General features: G+C 31.9%; 1 protein-coding gene across 4 annotated transcripts in view; it reads left to right on the forward strand.

Annotated features, from left to right (window-relative positions):
* LOC126847114 (zinc finger protein rotund-like) overlaps positions 1–18,714 on the forward strand; it is a 135,433-nt gene that overhangs the window by 11,603 nt on the left and 105,116 nt on the right. Inside the window, exon 1 of one of the 4 annotated variants that reach the window (XM_050587176.1) lies at positions 15,318–15,598. The exons of the other annotated variants lie outside the window; for them this stretch is intronic. Within the exon in view, the coding sequence (XP_050443133.1) occupies positions 15,587–15,598 (12 nt within the window). The 5' untranslated portion in view covers positions 15,318–15,586. Of the gene's footprint in view, positions 1–15,317; positions 15,599–18,714 lie in introns of those variants that run through there. 4 annotated transcript variants of the gene reach the window in all.

Below are 18,714 nucleotides of genomic sequence, written 5' to 3' on the forward strand. Positions count from 1 at the left end.
CATAGAATAGGAGTTCAATTGAGCAACACCTTGGCGATCCGTAGGAACTTGAAGTTCAATACTAAGTTTTTAAAGTCTAAGTGGTCAAAGTGTGATTTTTCCATCTTTTTTGATTTAACCTTAAAACTAAAAAAGTTTTGGCTCGTTGTAATTTAAGGTTAAAAAATATATAAAATTGTCTGGGTGTGAAAAGGGGTGAACTTTTCATTTAATTTCCAGCCCAGTCAAGTACCTTTTAAGTACGATTCCTGATTGATAGACTTGCTAAATGAACAAATCGGTTGAGCAGCTTAGAAAAAATATATGAGATAAAATTAGAACACATGTTTTTAGAAACAATGCCTTCTCAGCTAAACATATTATATAATATGTTAAACTTTAACATGAATATTGCGTTTCTTTTTTTAAAGTAATCGCAATGAGTATGATCCCTGACGAGAGCCGAGGCCATACTCACATTTTTGTATTTTAATTTATTTTCGGGTTGCATTTTCAATCCAAACCCAACGATTATAACTAATTACCATGCACCGATTATAGGCGCGTGCACTCTATTATGTGCAAATTATATTATGGTCATATTTCAAAACCGTTTATACGTCTCAATCGACTGGGGCGAGACTAATGTACTCTTTTTAATAGAGACAATGCTGTGTAAACCGAAGATTGTGTGTGTGTACCTTGTGTGTCTAGTGCAGCCAGTAGCAGTAAGACACGGCAAATGGTTTTGTTTTTTTACATTTTAATGTAAAAATAACAACAATAATAATAGTAATAATTGGGCTTGAAATATTTTTAGCTGCCGACAAACGGCGGTGATGCATGTTTTCCCTATTGCTACTCGAGACGAGGTCGTTCGACAGGAGCCGGTCTAAAACTTTTCAAGACAAGGACAATATTTTTGACATATTTTTATTATAATTGTTTACAATACCGGCGTTACATTTTTATTATTATATTAAGTATAATATAATAATAATATCATAATATCACTTACGACTTACGTTTGTGCATTGTGTGTGCGTTTGGATAATATCATAATCAATTTCTTTTGTTTCGTAATCGAAGGACGAAACCATATTATCCACAGTGTAGTACACGTTTAAGACGGTGGGTTTTTTTTTTTTTTTTTTTGTATAGATGGTTTTCCTATTTTTTTAATTCGCAAATACTTGAAAAGCGTTAAATATACCGCCGACAATCGTACACACTGCTTGGTCGCGATTGGGAAGTGGGCGGGTTTATCATAACGATTGTGTCTTGTTTCACTTTGCCCCCAAAATTAAATATATATATTTTTAACTACCAATCTTATACTAGCAGGGAGTTTCGAAACCTATCCTAGGGACTTGGTGGGTTGATAAAAACAGCCACATTGTTTACATAGGATTACATTGGATTAAAAATTAGTAAGGGTACACTGATTTCTTATTTATTTCATTTAAGTCAACATCCTTTTAATATTATAATACACTTGGCGAAGGCTCGTTGAAACACTCGGTGACAGGAATAATCTTAGTTCTTGGTAATTCATTTAAATTTGATTCGATGGTATGCATCGATACTCACTGTTATCACTTAAAATAAAATTAACTGTTGTTGTTATCCTTTATTGGAAGGGTTTGAAAAACCATGTTTTACTAGTGTGAACCAGGTTTATTTCTTAGCCTGTTGTATCAATCAAATATCACCATCATGAATATCCCTTCGCCTAGCCAAATCCTCTCAGCCCACAAATCTTTGACCACCGCCATCTATGTACACCACACATTTACAAGTCTTTACTTAAATCATCCAAACAGTTTTTTTCGGTTTGCTCAAACCGTCACGACGGATTCTCTCCACAGGTCCCAAACTTGTGTTTTTATACACTCATTTCTGATCTTTTCTAGTCACTCCACAGGTTTATTTTAATAGGCCCTATCAGTTTCTTTCATTTGTCTTTTATCCAACACTCACTTCTTCATCGACCTCGCTGCATTTAGGTTAGGTTAGGTCAGTTCACCTTTCACGGACCATCATCCCCTGTTGCCTTTTTCGACACCATCTGACCACACACATCATTCTACTCCTTCTTGTTCATTATAGACACTCATAGATACATCTCGACGAATCGGCTGACATCAAGATAATAATTATTATTGCCGCAGGATAAGTAAACAATTTGATTTTTGTTTTTACGTTCATCGACATGCCATCTCAGAGCCACACGCAACCTTCCGGACGGCTCAATAATATTATAAGTATTATTATTATTGTTGTTGTTGCTACTTTAGCAGTGGTCAACAGCCGCCGTGTGAACTAATCGGTTTTACTCATTTTTTTTTTACTACATCTTCACACAACACAATCAGTACCACGTCGTACTGAGAAAATATACATTTTTCGAGAATTACACGCCTTGAACGATTTGTCGCCGCTGTATCGCATTTAAAAGGAAATAATCGAGTTACGATACAAAAGGTTTGGTAAACGTCCATTAAACTAATTTATCTAATTAAATTAGTAACAATTAATGTGAATTATGATTTAAAATCACACTCGTATGTTGTACACGATACTAAATTAATGTTTTTGTTTTTATTTGTGTCATTCAGTCACACATTATTACTATTTTTTTTTTTTATTACTTTGTAGGTGCTAGCAATATAATACACTTATGACTTAAAGTGTTAAAAATTACACAACAATACTGTTACAATGTTATGATAAAATATTATCATTTTTCAATGAAATCATTAAAATATTTTAGAGAAGGATAATGGAGGAGGAATATGTAGGAGAATTAATATAGATAATGGTATAGAGATAATAGATTGCTGGACATATCCATGTATTGATGTATCTGCATGAAGTGTGGAATACTCTTTAACTGATTTTTAATGATTTATTAAACGCTCCTTGTAATTGTCTAGCAATCGATTTTCCTCACAAACCGTCTTCCTCAATTAAAAAAGTCACCTGTAATAAGTAGCTTTTATCTAACTTGTTTAATATATTTTCAAATTAAAAATGAGCAGAGAACGCTTGGAAAATGTTGTCCCTGCGTGTTAAGACGAGTGGCTGATATGTGTTGATCCCGAATACTTGTAATCTCTTTGGAAACATCATTACCGTGTCTTTGAATTTTAAACGGTGACAAAACTACTGTCAAGTATTTTATTTTTTTTTACATTTAACAATCCATCGCTTTCCAGTGCTAAGCACAAGCCACCGGTGGACGCCTTGTAAAAATGATTCGTTGATTTTTCCCTACAGCTAAGGACAAGATAGTCCAGAGATAAATAACTATTATCCGTCATGCTCGTTTCGTGAGACGCCCATTCGCTATTAATTTTAATTTTCTATACAAACGAGATAGCTCTCATCCATTGCGAGACGACTTGGATAGTTGAATAGTTCACACTTGGCCAGGTGTGGTGACATCTTGCGATCAGGACGTGACCGGTCATAACTGTATAATAATAATAATGATAATATCCGGTGTGTGTTTTTCTTTTACAATTAATACACTTTTTTCTGTTTTTGTTATTTTCTATTTTTATTCGCACACTTGGAGCTAAAAAAAAAAAAAGTGGTTTCATAATTCCATCTACGTCTCAACCAACTCATACACGTTGATGATGAATAATTCTTATTGATTTTTTTTTTTTAATAAATATTTTTCCTCTTTTGCGTTTCGTACTACAAATTATATATTATATATTATATTATATTTTTTTACTGTCAGTCTAATAAAAAAAAAAATCTCTATACACTCTGCGAGTTTGGCCTATAGGATAGGTTTTTTTATGTTTAACTATTGCTAATATTATTAACTAAAATATAATAAATTGATTAATTTGTTTTATTTTTTTATTTTTCTAGGTGAGTTACCATTAGAGTTCATTTACATTTTTAATTACGGATTCGGTAAGTCATATAATATTCTACAAATTATTGAGAAAAAATATAATAAACTTCCAAGTGGGTAAAATCTGGGTAAACGAGATTTTTCTCAAGTATTTCACATCAATAGAAACGATGGATGACCATTTTTCTTTTTAGCTTCGATGCAAATCAGAGATGCTATTTTTTGTTTGCCGTTCATTCATAATGCTTTAGTAATATATTATGATATGGTCGACACAACAGCTGCGGCGAGTAGGTACGTCTCAAAGACGTTCTAAACCTGCCGTGAAAATTTACTGTGAAATTAATCATAACCGTATAGTAATAGTTTTATACACATACACGAGCAGTGAATTGACTATATTGCGCTGTGTTTGTGAAGATACAAACTGTCAATCTGTATTAGGTCCGGCCGTGATACCGCCAGTATATGTGATGTAGGTACATCACATTTTCGAACGTGTGCTGACCAATAATAATTATTACTAGAAAATTGTATAAAACATTATCGCAGTGGTAAATCAAACATAATAACACTAATATTCGAGTTATACAAATTCCCAAACAATTCCAACGGTACAACTTTGGATATTTATCATGATCAATAAAAGAAAAATTATACACCAATACCAACCTCCAGTCTGACTATAAACGGTTTAGGTTGGCAATCATGACAAACAGCTAAACTACAATATTGTGAATTTGGAAATCATCCACATACGTTTACGCCGTGAACTATCAAAATTCTAATCTTAAAGAGGTCCAGGGCATGGTTTTTTTTATCTCTTATGAATTTAACCGAAATCTGTTTTCATGTTATCGAATTACCAAAAGTGTGTCATGTTTAATTACTAACTGAAATCTAATAAGAGGTGTAGGTACATTTTAATTGAAAAAAACTGCTCCAAGTTTTGTTTGACAGGGTGATTTCTATTCGATGACCTGATTGAAAATATTCAACTAAATCTGAACATTTTTTTTTTTTGCAAAACTTTGCCCTTAAAAAACGCAATATAAATTATTTTTCATGGTCGTTTAATCAGTTATTTACTATTGAAAAAAATATATATATTTGAAGTGTGAATTTGTCAAACGTTCCAAGTGGCAAAGTATAAAAATTGAACTTTATAATATGATTTGTATTTCATTCATTACCGAAAACACTTTAGCATATTTTTAAGTGTTAAATATGATTGTTTTTTTTTTTTTATAAAATTTACAAAATTGTTTCAACATTTTTATACTTTCTTCTTTTTCAACGATTTAGACTTTGGTTTAGTGAACTCTTTTTATAAGTACACTTTTTGATACCAAGAGATAGAGAATTGAATGCGCCTTTTTTTATATATACAAAAGTTCTTTAAATCTCAAGTTTATATTTGTAGTGTTATTTACATTTACAATGAAAACTTTGTAGTGCAATCTTGTTAAAAGTGAAAAATTGAAATCGCTCTCTTGAAAAAATGTCAATATTGTGACTTATAACTGCGATAAATAAGGTGTGCAGTGATTTAAAAGATTACACAAGTATAAAAGTTCTCTGTTGTTCCTTAATCCGTTCTACACTTGAGTTTGGATCCTTAATCTGGAATCCAAATCAAATAGGTATTATGGTGGACCAACTAGATAAGGTACCTACAGCGAAGATTTCTCCGTTCGGTAGCATTGAGATTCAACACGATATAGAATCTTTAACATCTAGGCGGTTTTATAACGGTGTAGCTTTTCTCCACAAATTAATTAATGGCAATATTGACTGTCTAGAATTATTCGTGTTAGTAAAATTTTAAGTTCCTAATAGCGTTACAAGATCAAGCACCCCTTTTTTAATACCAATTAACAAAAAATAACTATACAGCCCAGTTCGCCTGCTCTCCTCTGCAAATAAAATTGTTGATTATGATTTCTTTTTTGACTCACTTCGACAGTTTGAAAGCGTATGTATTTTATACATATAGTACCTATGGGGTTTTTTTTTTTTTTTTTTAACAACCTCATCATAATTGGTTAAACGCGTGGTACGATTATGTATTGCAAACAGCCGCCAAGGTCGTGCGCGAATCGATTTTTCGTGGATACGTATAAGATGCGCATATTATAAGAAAGAGATGATGCAGCAGCAGCAGCACTAACAGCAGCGACGCATGTACGCGTTTAATACACGACAATGAAAATAATATATTGTGTAAAGTCATGGACGTTGATGGCTAAGTGGACCGATGCAAGCAAGAGGCTCGAGTTCATTGTTGCCGGTCGCTTCGGGGTAATCATAGTAATTTTTATTTGACGGCCGACATAGCCCCAAGGCAAAGGCGGCGGCGACGGGCTAGATGGTGTATAGTCTAGCGACCGTGGACACATGCATTCCATTCATAAAAACGCAGTAGTGGAAACACATTCATTCATTAAATTTTTTTTTTTTTTTTCGAGTCCTATCGTTCACTCTACACTATTATAATGCATTCTCATAGGTAGCGGTGTACAGAAACGTAACGCCAATATAAGAGTCCTAGGAGCCGCAGGAGTCATGGGCGAACAGTGTTGGCAATAATTCCATCCAGATATAACTTGTCCAGATCCAAAACCTACTCGTCTTTCGTCTCGTCTAGATCAATTTTGTAGAATTAACGTAACCGCCTGGATGGTGTTATCTTATTTGTATCTAGATAATCTGTTGTTTGTAATCTGGACTAAACGCTGCATAGTAGTCTTGTACACAAATGAAACGCAACGGAATAGGTTTCATAGGAGTTGAGATAATGGAAAAATTCCTAGAAAAATTTAAGTCGAGGAAAATCACTAATCAATACAGTTTGTTCTTTTGGAAAATATGAAACATTTTGGGAAAAAATTAAATTGCATACTTAAAAATTATATTATAGTAATATTATATTTTTACAATGGTTATACAACTAATTTTAATCACAGATACTTTTTACTGACTAACTTCTTCTGTCTTTAAAACAACGTCAGCATTAAAGCATAGCCCCCAAGTAACGTTTTGAGCTTTTACCGAAATTCTGAAGGAGTTTAAAAGTTTTCAATGAGTCTATACATTGTCTGTTACCGAAAGTAGATACCTATATTTTATTTATAATAATAATAATGAAAATAAACGTGTCGAATAGTATATTTTAACTTTTTAATTTGTCAATTACAAGTTTAAAATTTGTTCAATTGTAAAATTACTAATTATACATAGACTATTTTTGAAAGATCAAACAAATTGTATACAATTTAATTATATTTTCCCTTATAAAACATCTAGAAAATATATTTATATATATTTTTAATTGGTGTATGGAATTAAACGGACATCTAAACAATTAAGATGCCAGACAGTCGGTTAAGACTTGGCAGTTTTGTGGTTTATCAACGAAAATGGAAATAAATAATCGGACGTTACGTTTTAAAGTAGCAATATTATCATAATGGTTTTAAACACGTGGTTACAGCTGTTAACGGTCATTTGAAATGGACGGCATTTATCAGAAGGGTACTTACACCGGTCGGTCTGCCTGCAACTTGATCCGAGTGAATCGAGGTCAAAGTCAAACCGTTACCGTAAATACAATCTTGCCTTTAAATAAGTTTTGTGTCTTTCTTTTGACTTGGAAACGTCTTAAGGCTGGGTGTCGTTCTGAACATTTGTCCGTCACGTTTATTGCCACAGTGATGACGTCATTATCATTATGAAGGGTCATTCTGAAAATAAAGTTAAGAGTATCCATGCAGATACATCAAGTTGCAGAATATAATATAGGGGCATAAGGACATATTAGGATGTATAGATATCAAGACACATCCATGTATTGATGTATCTGCGTGAAGTGTGGATACTCTTAACTGAGTTTACTCAGTTACCAATAGATGATTTTTTATCTCACAAAACTTAATTATATTTTGCATGTTTTCTATTCGAAAAATATACATTCCGGTTCCCTTCTGATACAAACGACCATTATGACAATATCATGTTCATCACAATCAGCGCCTATGTTGTTGATTTGGACAGAAAGAAAAGAGGGAGAGATGAGTGTGTGTGTGTAGTGTATTGTATCTATATGAGTGTGTTTGTGAGAACACTGTGTAAATTCCCTAAGGACAGGTCTCGTTTTCTCGAGCCGGCGTGGCGCAGCCAAGACGACGACGACGATGATGATGATGATGATGAGTCTATACCGCACACATCTGACCTGCTTGTCGAACAGGAGCCGTGCACGCTCTCCTCGTCCTTTCACCGTCTCTATTCGGTTGTCCCTCCTTTGCTGGAATGATTAATCGTCTCTTGCCGCACACCATTGTTCCAGGGCTAATCACTCAAGACTTTTAACTTTGGCAGTAGATACGATTAGCTGTTGGTTTTTGCGCCGCCGAACAAGATGTATTGAACGTGTCAAACCGTTGTCCGTTTCGGGCAAAGCGCACGTCTTCCGTTTTTAACCGGATTATGATATTATGGCGATAATAATATTATATTACAATAGTAGGTAATAGTCGGAGTGGGTTGAAATCAAATTAAAAAAAAATCTACCATACGTCTACCCGACTTGGTACCTGACGATTGTACCTTCTTATTTACCTATACATACATAGTTCGATGATCTGCAAAAAAAAAAATGTTCATACATCAAACCTGATTTGGCGGATTGTAATCTGATTAATAATTATTGTAACCATCAAGTTGGGTTGAATGTAATCGTTATTCTGAAAAGTCTTCATGTAAGTTAGGTATGAACGCAATGACCATTTAAACGTTATCAATATGTATGATTACAATTAATTACTTTTGTTTTAACTAGCAATAGGTGTTTCTCTTCCTTAACTAATATTAACTAATATTTTATTTTGTTTAATATTTAAATATAAAAAAAAAATAGTTTTCATTTTTAACAAAACAGTTAAAAACACTGAAACATAAAGTAGAAGTAGATAAACAATTTTATGAAACCCATTTTTAAAAATAGATATTTTGAATTTTATTTAAAATTTAAAGCCAAGACTGCTATTCTTTTTTGCGATGCCAAAAATAAATAACTCGTCATTTATAGGCTAAAAAACAAAAAGTAAAAAATATCAGTTTACCTAGGAGATATTAAAAAGCCGTAGTAGAGCACCTGTATTTTTTTTATAATATATATAATAAAAAAAAACCTTTACTCATTAAGTAATCCATTACAAATAGAATTTATATTTAGTAAGTGTTAAAGTGTTAAAATGGTAAATTCAATAATACTGGTAGGTAATGCATTAATTTTGTTTAATACATTTATTAGGTTAATAGCATTAAATTTAATTTCTAGATTTTTATATTTTCTTCTAATCTATTTAAATAACGCCTTACTTTACAATATTACTGATTTTTGTAACGTTGTAACTTGCAACTAGACTAGCTACAGTCCAACGATGGGTATTTTATTTCATAATTACTTGTATTATTTTATTTGCCCTGAATGTAAATAGATGCATTTATTTTTCAGATAATATCATGTTCTATTTTATGGACGTTTGGTTGTCTAGAAAATATAATATAGTATTTAAAAATTCAGTAGATTTGATTTGTGATTTTAATGTTATTTCTGCTCATATGGTTTTCAAAAAAAAAAAAAAATTTAAGAAACCTAACTCTATTACTAACCACATTTTAAAACGTCTCAAATAATTTTGTGCCGTTTAGTGTTTTCTATTCTGAACGGATATTTAGTGATAGTTGGACGTTTTACAATTTATAAATAAAGTGTTGCTGTAATGATTATATGAAACGTATTCGATTACGTATTGCGATATACCTAATGGTATTTATTATTCGTTAACGCAGAGGAACGTTCGGTTTTGACATCTAACCGGTATTCGTCAATTCCGCCGATTTTGGGCAACTACCTGTATTATATACATCTATTGCGCCGGTGAGAAAAAGGTATCCTAAAAAAGTATACATCTATTGCGCCGGCGAAAAAAAAGGTATACTAAAAAGATGTACATCAACTGCGCCAGAGACATTTAAGTATATCAAAAAATAATAATTTAAGTAAATACAATTTTACAACAGTTCTCTTAGTATAATTTTCTATTATAAATATGTCCCATCCGTAAATATTTGTTCTTGACTACAAAGAAACATTAAGTTGGTTACCGTTGAAAATGCCGTTATTTTATTTTCAAAATTGTTAATTAATAAAAATTCTTCACTTTTGTTCGTAAGTGTTGTAACGTCAATTAAAGAGTCTTGGGTTTCTCTCAAATTTTTAGGCAATGTTGGAATATTTTTCCGTCTAGCTCTATATAAATTTTGTCTTATATTTGATATATCATCGGTTTTGAGGTTGTTTGTTGATTCATTAGATAATATTTCGTTACTTATTATTTTTAAAGGCTTTTCTGTTAAATATTCCGTTGCTTTTCTATTCACTTAGTTAGATATCATTTGCCTTTCAAGGTTCTTAGGAGAAGGATGATCGTGTTTAATTTCTTCATTTAAAATTGTAGTTTTACCCTCGTCTATGTATAGTTTAGAGTTGCACCTCTTTTCCACGCACCGCCATTTACGCCCTTTTTTCAGTAAGTTCCTTACATGAGAATTTATAATTTTGGTAAATAATTAGTTCGTTACCACGTTCACTCAAAATTACTTCCATTACTATTAAACTTACTAAATAATCACTTACAATAATCACCACACGCACGAGACACAACGATACGAACAACGCACAGAATAACACTACGGATTTATATAATAAATGGATTTAATATTTGGCCAAATAAAAATAATGGTTTTCCACGTACGAGTATGAACATTTGTATATATTTAAAATCGATCGGCGCAATTGACATACGACAATTTATAACATTCTACTATCGATCGGCGCAATTCATGTATACCTTTTATCTGTCTCATAATTTGTATTTTTATAACCTGAATTTTCGGCGCAATTGACATATGCCCCATCTAACGTACAAAACGGCAGACAATAACGCTGACCGTCACCCACAGATGGCGCCAGACATGTTTGTTGAAACAGTGATTTTGCTTATAACATTAATAATAATAATTGTATCTTATCGCGATGGAAATATACTATATTTATTAATAGTTCATTCAATATTTATTCAATCAATAATATACCCACACCTTACAATTTTTTCAATTTTGGTTTAATTTTTTTTTTACCATCACTTTTACAAAACCACTTAAAGATAAAACATTCGGCGTTTTGTTAGACATCCTAAATATGCATTTTAATTACATGAGAAGAGTTATTTTTAGTTGAGTCAATAATTTCTAAAAATTGTTTTAAGAAAAAAAAAACACTAAAAATGTCCGAATCGATTGGCCGAATAACATCATAAAGAAATATATTTGATCGAATATGTAAATTAAAGAACAAATAATAAGAATAAACCTTGACAGTGCCTCTTGGAATAATTCACAAAAATCTATTTCTACCGCATTCCTTGAACGATTTAGACTGGTACTTCAATATGTATTTATAATAATTATATCGTTACTAAAATATCAATTATAGGTAAACTAAAATATATGTACATATTTATTTTTTGGTGACGTTTAACGTTTGTGATACTTCGATTAGCTGTCGACTGATATTATGTCCCACCGTACCTAATCTCGAGCTAGTGTTTATGATAATAATTAGAATCGTATCTTATCTAGCCTGAGCCGTGTAGTTCGGTCCGAAACGGATCGATTAAAAGTATACATAATATGGGAACTCGATTATCCATCACGGGCTTAGTAATACTTATTTTAAGTGATCCAAACGGCATGCTATGCCTGTAATAATATTGTGGCAATACACCAAGAGTTTAATATAATTTACACTACATTGGTTGGGCAAAAGTCGCGACGTATTTTTTTGGTGGAATTATACTAATACGAGTTCCTTCTGTAGGTCTTCAACCGTAATTGGTCTAATATAGCTAATCATATACTATACGATATGTGGTCTATCTCCTTCGGCCAGTGTAAAGAGAAACCAGTTTTGTTCTCGGTTTATGTATTATATCTTAATGTACGACAATGACGCATGCCGTCCAACAGCTGTCGTTTCTTGGAAACCGTCTCCGGCCCCTTATAATACCGTGTACGGTGCCCTTGAGGCTGTAGTTTTGGTTGGAATATTATATTATACAAGTCTGTGGCAAGTGGCGACTCACAAGCGATATCGGTTCAAAGACTATTAAAGAAGGTTTGCAAAAAAGGCTACCGTCTTCTTGTTTTTCTTACTCACAGATAATACAGAAGTGGATACGATGATGATAACCAAAAACTGAATTACAAAAATTATGTACATTACAAATAAGTGTTACAACAATTTTATAAGTTACAAAAATGTTACAGTTAAAAAAAAAATATATTATATGTATAAACGTTACACAAAAGTTAGTTACAAAAATGTTACAGTTAAAAAAAATGTACATACGTTATGCAAAAGTTACAAAAATGTTACCTGTACGTTACAGAAGTGTTACTAAAGTTACCGTTACAAAAACTAGTAACTTTGTAACAGTCCCCTCCCCCCGTAGGTGACTATAGCGTCCAGTTAACGTTCAAAATTCCAAATCAAACCATACAAACTTACTTGTTTATTACTTGTCAACTGAAAATTGTAAACATGTCTTTTTTGGGAGTTTGGTGCATTTTCCCACAAAATAATAATTATCCAGGGTGGGGTATTTAAGGAGGGGGGTGCCAAAAGGGGGGGGGGCTGTGTACTTGCAAGAAATTTGGGGAAATACAAATGAATAATTCTAGTGCAGTATGACGCTTTTTAAGCGATTTAAAGTAGTTCTAACAAACGATACGTCACTGACTTTTGTAACTTTATAACCATTCTGCCCGTTAAACGCATTAATATTACTATACAACAATAATTATCATCATATTATGATGATAAGTAGTGTTGAACTAGTTGTTGTAGATCATTACAGCAGTATTATAATCGTTGAATATTGATGGACAATCAATGTCATAACACGCATAGGCCTACAATACAGTTATTTTTATCTAGTCGCCGGCGACTAGAAGAGGTTATTTCACTGATTTAAATATTATTATCTTTTTAATTAATGTTCTCGAACAAAGATTAAAAAAAAAGTACATACAAGTTAAAACTGTTGTAGCCGAACAATCGCTTTGCATAACGCGTTTGAAACTTTCGACAACGTTTATATAATGATAATAATATAGTAAAAATAAATATTTCACTATTTTTTCTACAATTTTTACGCAGGACAAATCGGCGAGACGTGTAAAAGTGTACTTATACCCAAATGCAACCATTCCCATAATAATATACATATATATATAGTACAATAAAAATCAATGCTTTATCAATTGTATGTGGTGACTCTCCCATTTCAGATTACTTAGAATTATTTCTACAACAATATCGTTGTCGATGATTTTAATTGTGTAAAGAACGCCGTTAATAGTACATAAATCGTCACGTTAAAAAATAACACATGGGAACCGTTTTTGGGAACGGCTGTTAAAATAATATATCAATGGGTGATCTTATGTATACCCAAGACCTGTGATTTTCTCTTCTAAATTGGTATCATTTTAGAAAGAGCTCTGGAAAATACTAAAAAAAAAGGTGAATGTTTAGTAATAATTGTAGAATATTGTAAAACGACACAAACATAGCAAACAAGTTTAAAATTTCCATTTTTTTTTGTTAAGTTTTAAACACTGCACTTTATGTGACGCAATTTATATAAGTATAATAAAATAATAATAATTATCGTTCTCGCTCAGGTCAATGTAACAATAAATCCATCATATTATTATAGATTGCATCTGTCTTAAAATAAAACATTAATTTGTGCATATTAAAAATAATAGTATTTTTATCGAGGCAATTATCCCTCGATTAGGTTTATTTTAAAAATATAATATTGGCGATGATATTAATTATTATTATTATGATCGTTGGATAAAATTATCATCATTCGCCAAAGTGATTAAATGTACTTATATATTATTATATTAAAATGTCTCAACAAGAAAGTCCGGCTTTTGTCATTTATTCGAATACAACTTGCTATTGTGCGTTCCAAAGCTATTGAAATATTATTTTGAAAATGAAAATTGTATTTTTTTTTCTCTTCGTATGATAATATTTGTACAAAGCATTTTATATTCTATATATATAAATATATATACATAAACAACCGCCTAAGAAAATATGTTTACAGTATAGTTTTTCTCCCCGGTAAATAAATCCCACGGGCATTTTCTTGAGGAAATGTATAAATATTTTTCCTTAGGGAGGATATTATTATTATTTTTTTTTTTTTTGAAAATTGTGTCGAATCGTAGCCATCGTTTTTTCAACTGTTTTCAAATTAACGTCAATTGTTCTGTTGGAATTGTTCTTATTTTAGAAAACTACAACAACAGCGACAAATAACGAAAAAATAAAAGTTTTGTAACGGTTTTTTCATAACGCAATATTTTATATAACAACTTGGTTTTGTTACACTGCTCAACCATATCGCCCTACGTGTTTTTCATTGGGATAGGTTACAAAGTTTGTAAATATGTTGAACAATATACTACTAGTATATTATACTTACAAAATATCTAATAGCTGATGGTGATTTACATCCCTTAAATGCCAACGCTTATGGTTATCGGCTTCATGGTGGCCGATGGGTCATCGACTTAAGGGGTGTTGTCCAGGCAAGGGGTGGGTGGGGGGCGATAAAGATAGGTCGCATTTTAACTACCCACCTCGGGGGGGTTGCTACCAGAAGGGGTGTGTGTGTGTGTGCGGAAGGGGTTCGAATTAACTGGTACCCGCCAACCCCCGGCCGTCTCACCTCTCGGCCCTTTCCCCCCCCCCCCCGGCCGATTCGGCGAAAAAAACGCGCAGGAATTTTTTTATCGATTTCACGGGAAAGCTTATTTTTCGCTGGTTTTTTTTTACTCGACCCCTCCCCTCTCCATCAATCCTCCCTTCTTCCCCCGTCGGTCCCGGGTCTTCCCGCGCGCCGTCGCCACCCGCCCTCCGGCCACGCGTCCAGACACCACGGTTTTCTTTTTTTTCATATATATATATATTTGTACAGGATGGACGGGAACGGCGGCGGAGGGAGGCGGAGCTGAAGCGGGATAAAAAAAAACCGTCGACCAGAGCGCGCCCCGACGGCCACTCGGCCAATCACCTATGAAAACAAGACCGGCTTTTTTACACTCAGCAAAGAGAGAGCTTTTTATTTTATTTTATTCCCTTTTTTTTTTTTTTTTAGTGCCCTCTGTCCGCGAGCTTTTTTTCTGTGCAGTGTTTTGACGGCCACATTGGACGCTTAACGCGTTAGTGTATAAAAAAGCTTTTGGTTTTTTTATTTATTTGTTTGTTTTGTTTTGTTTTTTTTTTTTTTGGTTTTCGATTCTCATACGATATTTCGGATTTGTTTCTCTTTATATTTTCTCTCTCTCACTCTCTCTCTATCTCTCCCAGTCGCTTTCCGCACGACGCGTATCACATCATGCCTGCACACATGCCGCACATACAGGGTGATCCGATACGATGATCGCGCCTTAATTGTACTGTATAAAAATATTATTACACCCGAAAATACCCATCGGTTATTATTATCGTGTCAAGTGTTTAGTTTAGCTCACCGTGACAGTGTTTGTGTAACTCGCGTTGAATTCGTAGATCAAAGTCGAATGTTCAAAAAGGTAAGCCTTTGATTGATATTTGATATTTTTGGAATATAAATTTAGATATAAAAAATAAAGAAATTTGGATATAAGTTATTCAAAGTATTTTAAAAACAATTATTCAAAGTAATTTAATTGAATAAAAATGTATTCGAATCATTTCAAAAATAATTAATTGAATAAAAAGTTATTGGAATAGTTTCAAAAAGAATTATTCGAATGAAATATTATTTGAATAATTATTTATTCGAATAATTTCAAATTAAATTATCATTTAAATAGTTTCTAAGTGCTTTTCGAGATTAATTAGAGTTGAAAATATTATTTCGTATGAATCTAATATATTCTACATATTTTGGAAAATATATAAAACCAGTAAACATAGGAAGACAATTATTTTTTATTCGAATAAGAATTTGCACAACTCTGAGTATAATGGCAAACACAACCGCAGCAGTTGACATAACGCGTTGCATACACCCTATACAATGCAAATAGGCAACATTCGAGGGTACTGGGCCTTTCTAGTTAACCGACCTATATATATATTCGAAATAGCTCAATCTTGTGTATCTTTTATTTTTCCTTCTTAAATATTCGGTTTAATGACATTTTTTATTATTACATAATATGTATATAACAGCTATTTCTTCATTGACCGTTTTGAAAAACATTTACATTTAAATAGGTTTATAGTGTATATATTATCGATTATAGCTGTTATTAAAATATAAAGTACACATGTAAAACGGATCGTTCATTTGAATGTTTAATAGCTAAAACTAGCATTGAAATCGTCTAATTATTTTGAAATTATTTCTATACGTGCAAAGGCAACCTACTTTAAAAATAGTTAAATAATTTAATAACTTCATTTAAGTCGTTTAAAAATCGATCGCTCACAATTATTTTATTTTAATGGCTCGTTTAATTTGGCTCGTTCTATTCAATACTAGTATTATTACATATTTACATAAAAATTATAGAACACCAATCTTAATAATTATTGCTACTAACAGGCACGTCATTAATTTAATTAATAATAACTGCTGCTCGTAGTAGTACAGCAATTTAGAAATTTTATTTCGATGAATTTCTTCAATAAAAACTTCCAAATTAAGTGTTAATTGGCCGACAGAGCTAATTAAGAAGTAAATAGTTGAATAAATAATTAAAATTTTAAACTAATAAATCAAATAATTTATAATTGTAATGATATACATATAAGACAACAAATAGTGTTGTGTCCCATCCGGTTTGTCAACATGTTATCTTTTCAAATTAATTGATAATAATAATTATTGTCACACAAAACACTTAAGACATGAACAATAATTATATATTTTATTTTCAACCAAACCAATTAACCCCGACATTTTAACCAAACTTTAAATATTACTTAACTCGAATAATCTTCAATCTCAATCTTAATAGTATTAATTTACTTGTTCAACTTGTCTCAACTTCTTCCATATTTTCCTTTATTTTAAGCGCTGGCTTCTTTGCTTAAATATATATAAAAATTAAGTGTATCGTACTTTTTTTTAATCATATAGTGTGCTATAATATGTAATCACTATTAACAATTAATAATAAAAAAAATAATCTTGCCTCAACTCTCTCAAGGCAATTTTTTTGTTTGTAGGCTAGGTTTAACTATACTCTTTTACAAATTTCAAAGAATTGTAAAATCAAATTACAAAGGCTAATAAAAAAATTAAAAAATACTGTTTCAAAAAAAAAACCCCTATTTTTTATTTACTACATTTTTGGTAGTTTTTTCTTGTTTTATTTATTTTCTGAATATAATTAGATAAATCGCAGTTTTCGCCTATAAATATTATTATAGTGAATAATACAACACAAATTCAATTTATATAAATATATGTATATATATACATTATTGTGTTATAATATAAAGAATACGAGGCAAAGCCGTGATAAATTGCACGGAAACGTCAAAAGTACATTGTGTGTGTGTGTGTGTGTGTGTGAAAAACAAACCTCTGTTTAGTAGTGGATAACAAAAAATCCTAAATAATAATAATAAAGAAAAATGTATATATGATATTGTAATATACGGCGACAAGTCTTCGGTGTGTAATAAAAGCAAACAGAGAGGAAACTAAACTGGCGCCTGTTGGGATGTATCCGAGAATTCTGGCGTCTTCTGTAAAAAAAAAAAAAATACATGACACACACACACAAAGATAGCACGAAGGGGTTAAACATCGTTAAGACACACTCTCCCGCAAGGAGGTTCATTATATGTATATAAGGCTGTTCATCTACTATTAATAATAGTATACTTGTACTAAATGAAATTGACACTACGATTATATGTTGGACAATTCATTTTGGCTTCGAGAAGGATTCAGATATCTCCTAAACCGCTGAACCGATTACTTCGGTTAGAAATCTATAAGATAATTTATTGGGCCAAAAAGGCCACCACTTCCATTTAAAAAAACCGCAAAAACTCGCCTTAAAACATACAAATAGTTTCTGGAGTAGTCTTTAAATACTATTATAGTAATAGGTTGACAAACAAACAAATAACATATAAATCTAACCTAACCTAACCTCACCTAACCTCACTTAACCTAAACTAACCTTCCACCCACAGAAAGGGTGGAAACTTTTCAACCGTTAATTATTTAGGACTGGGGATTTAGGAATTATTTAGGATCTGAAAATAGATCTACAGTAAGGCTGTAACATTTTGCAGGTTTCTCAAAAGTCTAGAAAACCCCCAAAAACAGGGAGACGTCACACTCGTGCCTTTTGTAATTTATGTGATTCAATCAACAGGCATTGTAAAAAAAATATTCTCATTGTATTTATAGATTGACAGACGATCAACCCTATAGGTTCCACCCCTATATAATAATTTTAAAAAACGATATCGAGCACTTAATAATGATTTTTGTTTGGTATTCCAATTATTTTTATTATTATATTTATACAATCAGTCAATCGGTTCAACAGAAGACACAAAAGTTATAGTATTTGTGTAGTTTTTTTCATTTGAGTTTTTTTAACTTTTTTTTTAGAGTTTTATAAATTTCCCAATCTATCAGTCGAAACGCTCAATAGACAACCCTGAACTTAATAACTTTTGTTTCTAAAGTTGA

Source organism: Adelges cooleyi, unplaced genomic scaffold, assembly GCF_023614345.1.
Source record: "Adelges cooleyi isolate 19-005CV unplaced genomic scaffold, UGA_ACOO_1.1 ACOO_flye_CR_arks_rails_tigmint_CR_PRNA_9, whole genome shotgun sequence".
Lineage (NCBI taxonomy): Eukaryota > Metazoa > Arthropoda > Insecta > Hemiptera > Adelgidae > Adelges > Adelges cooleyi.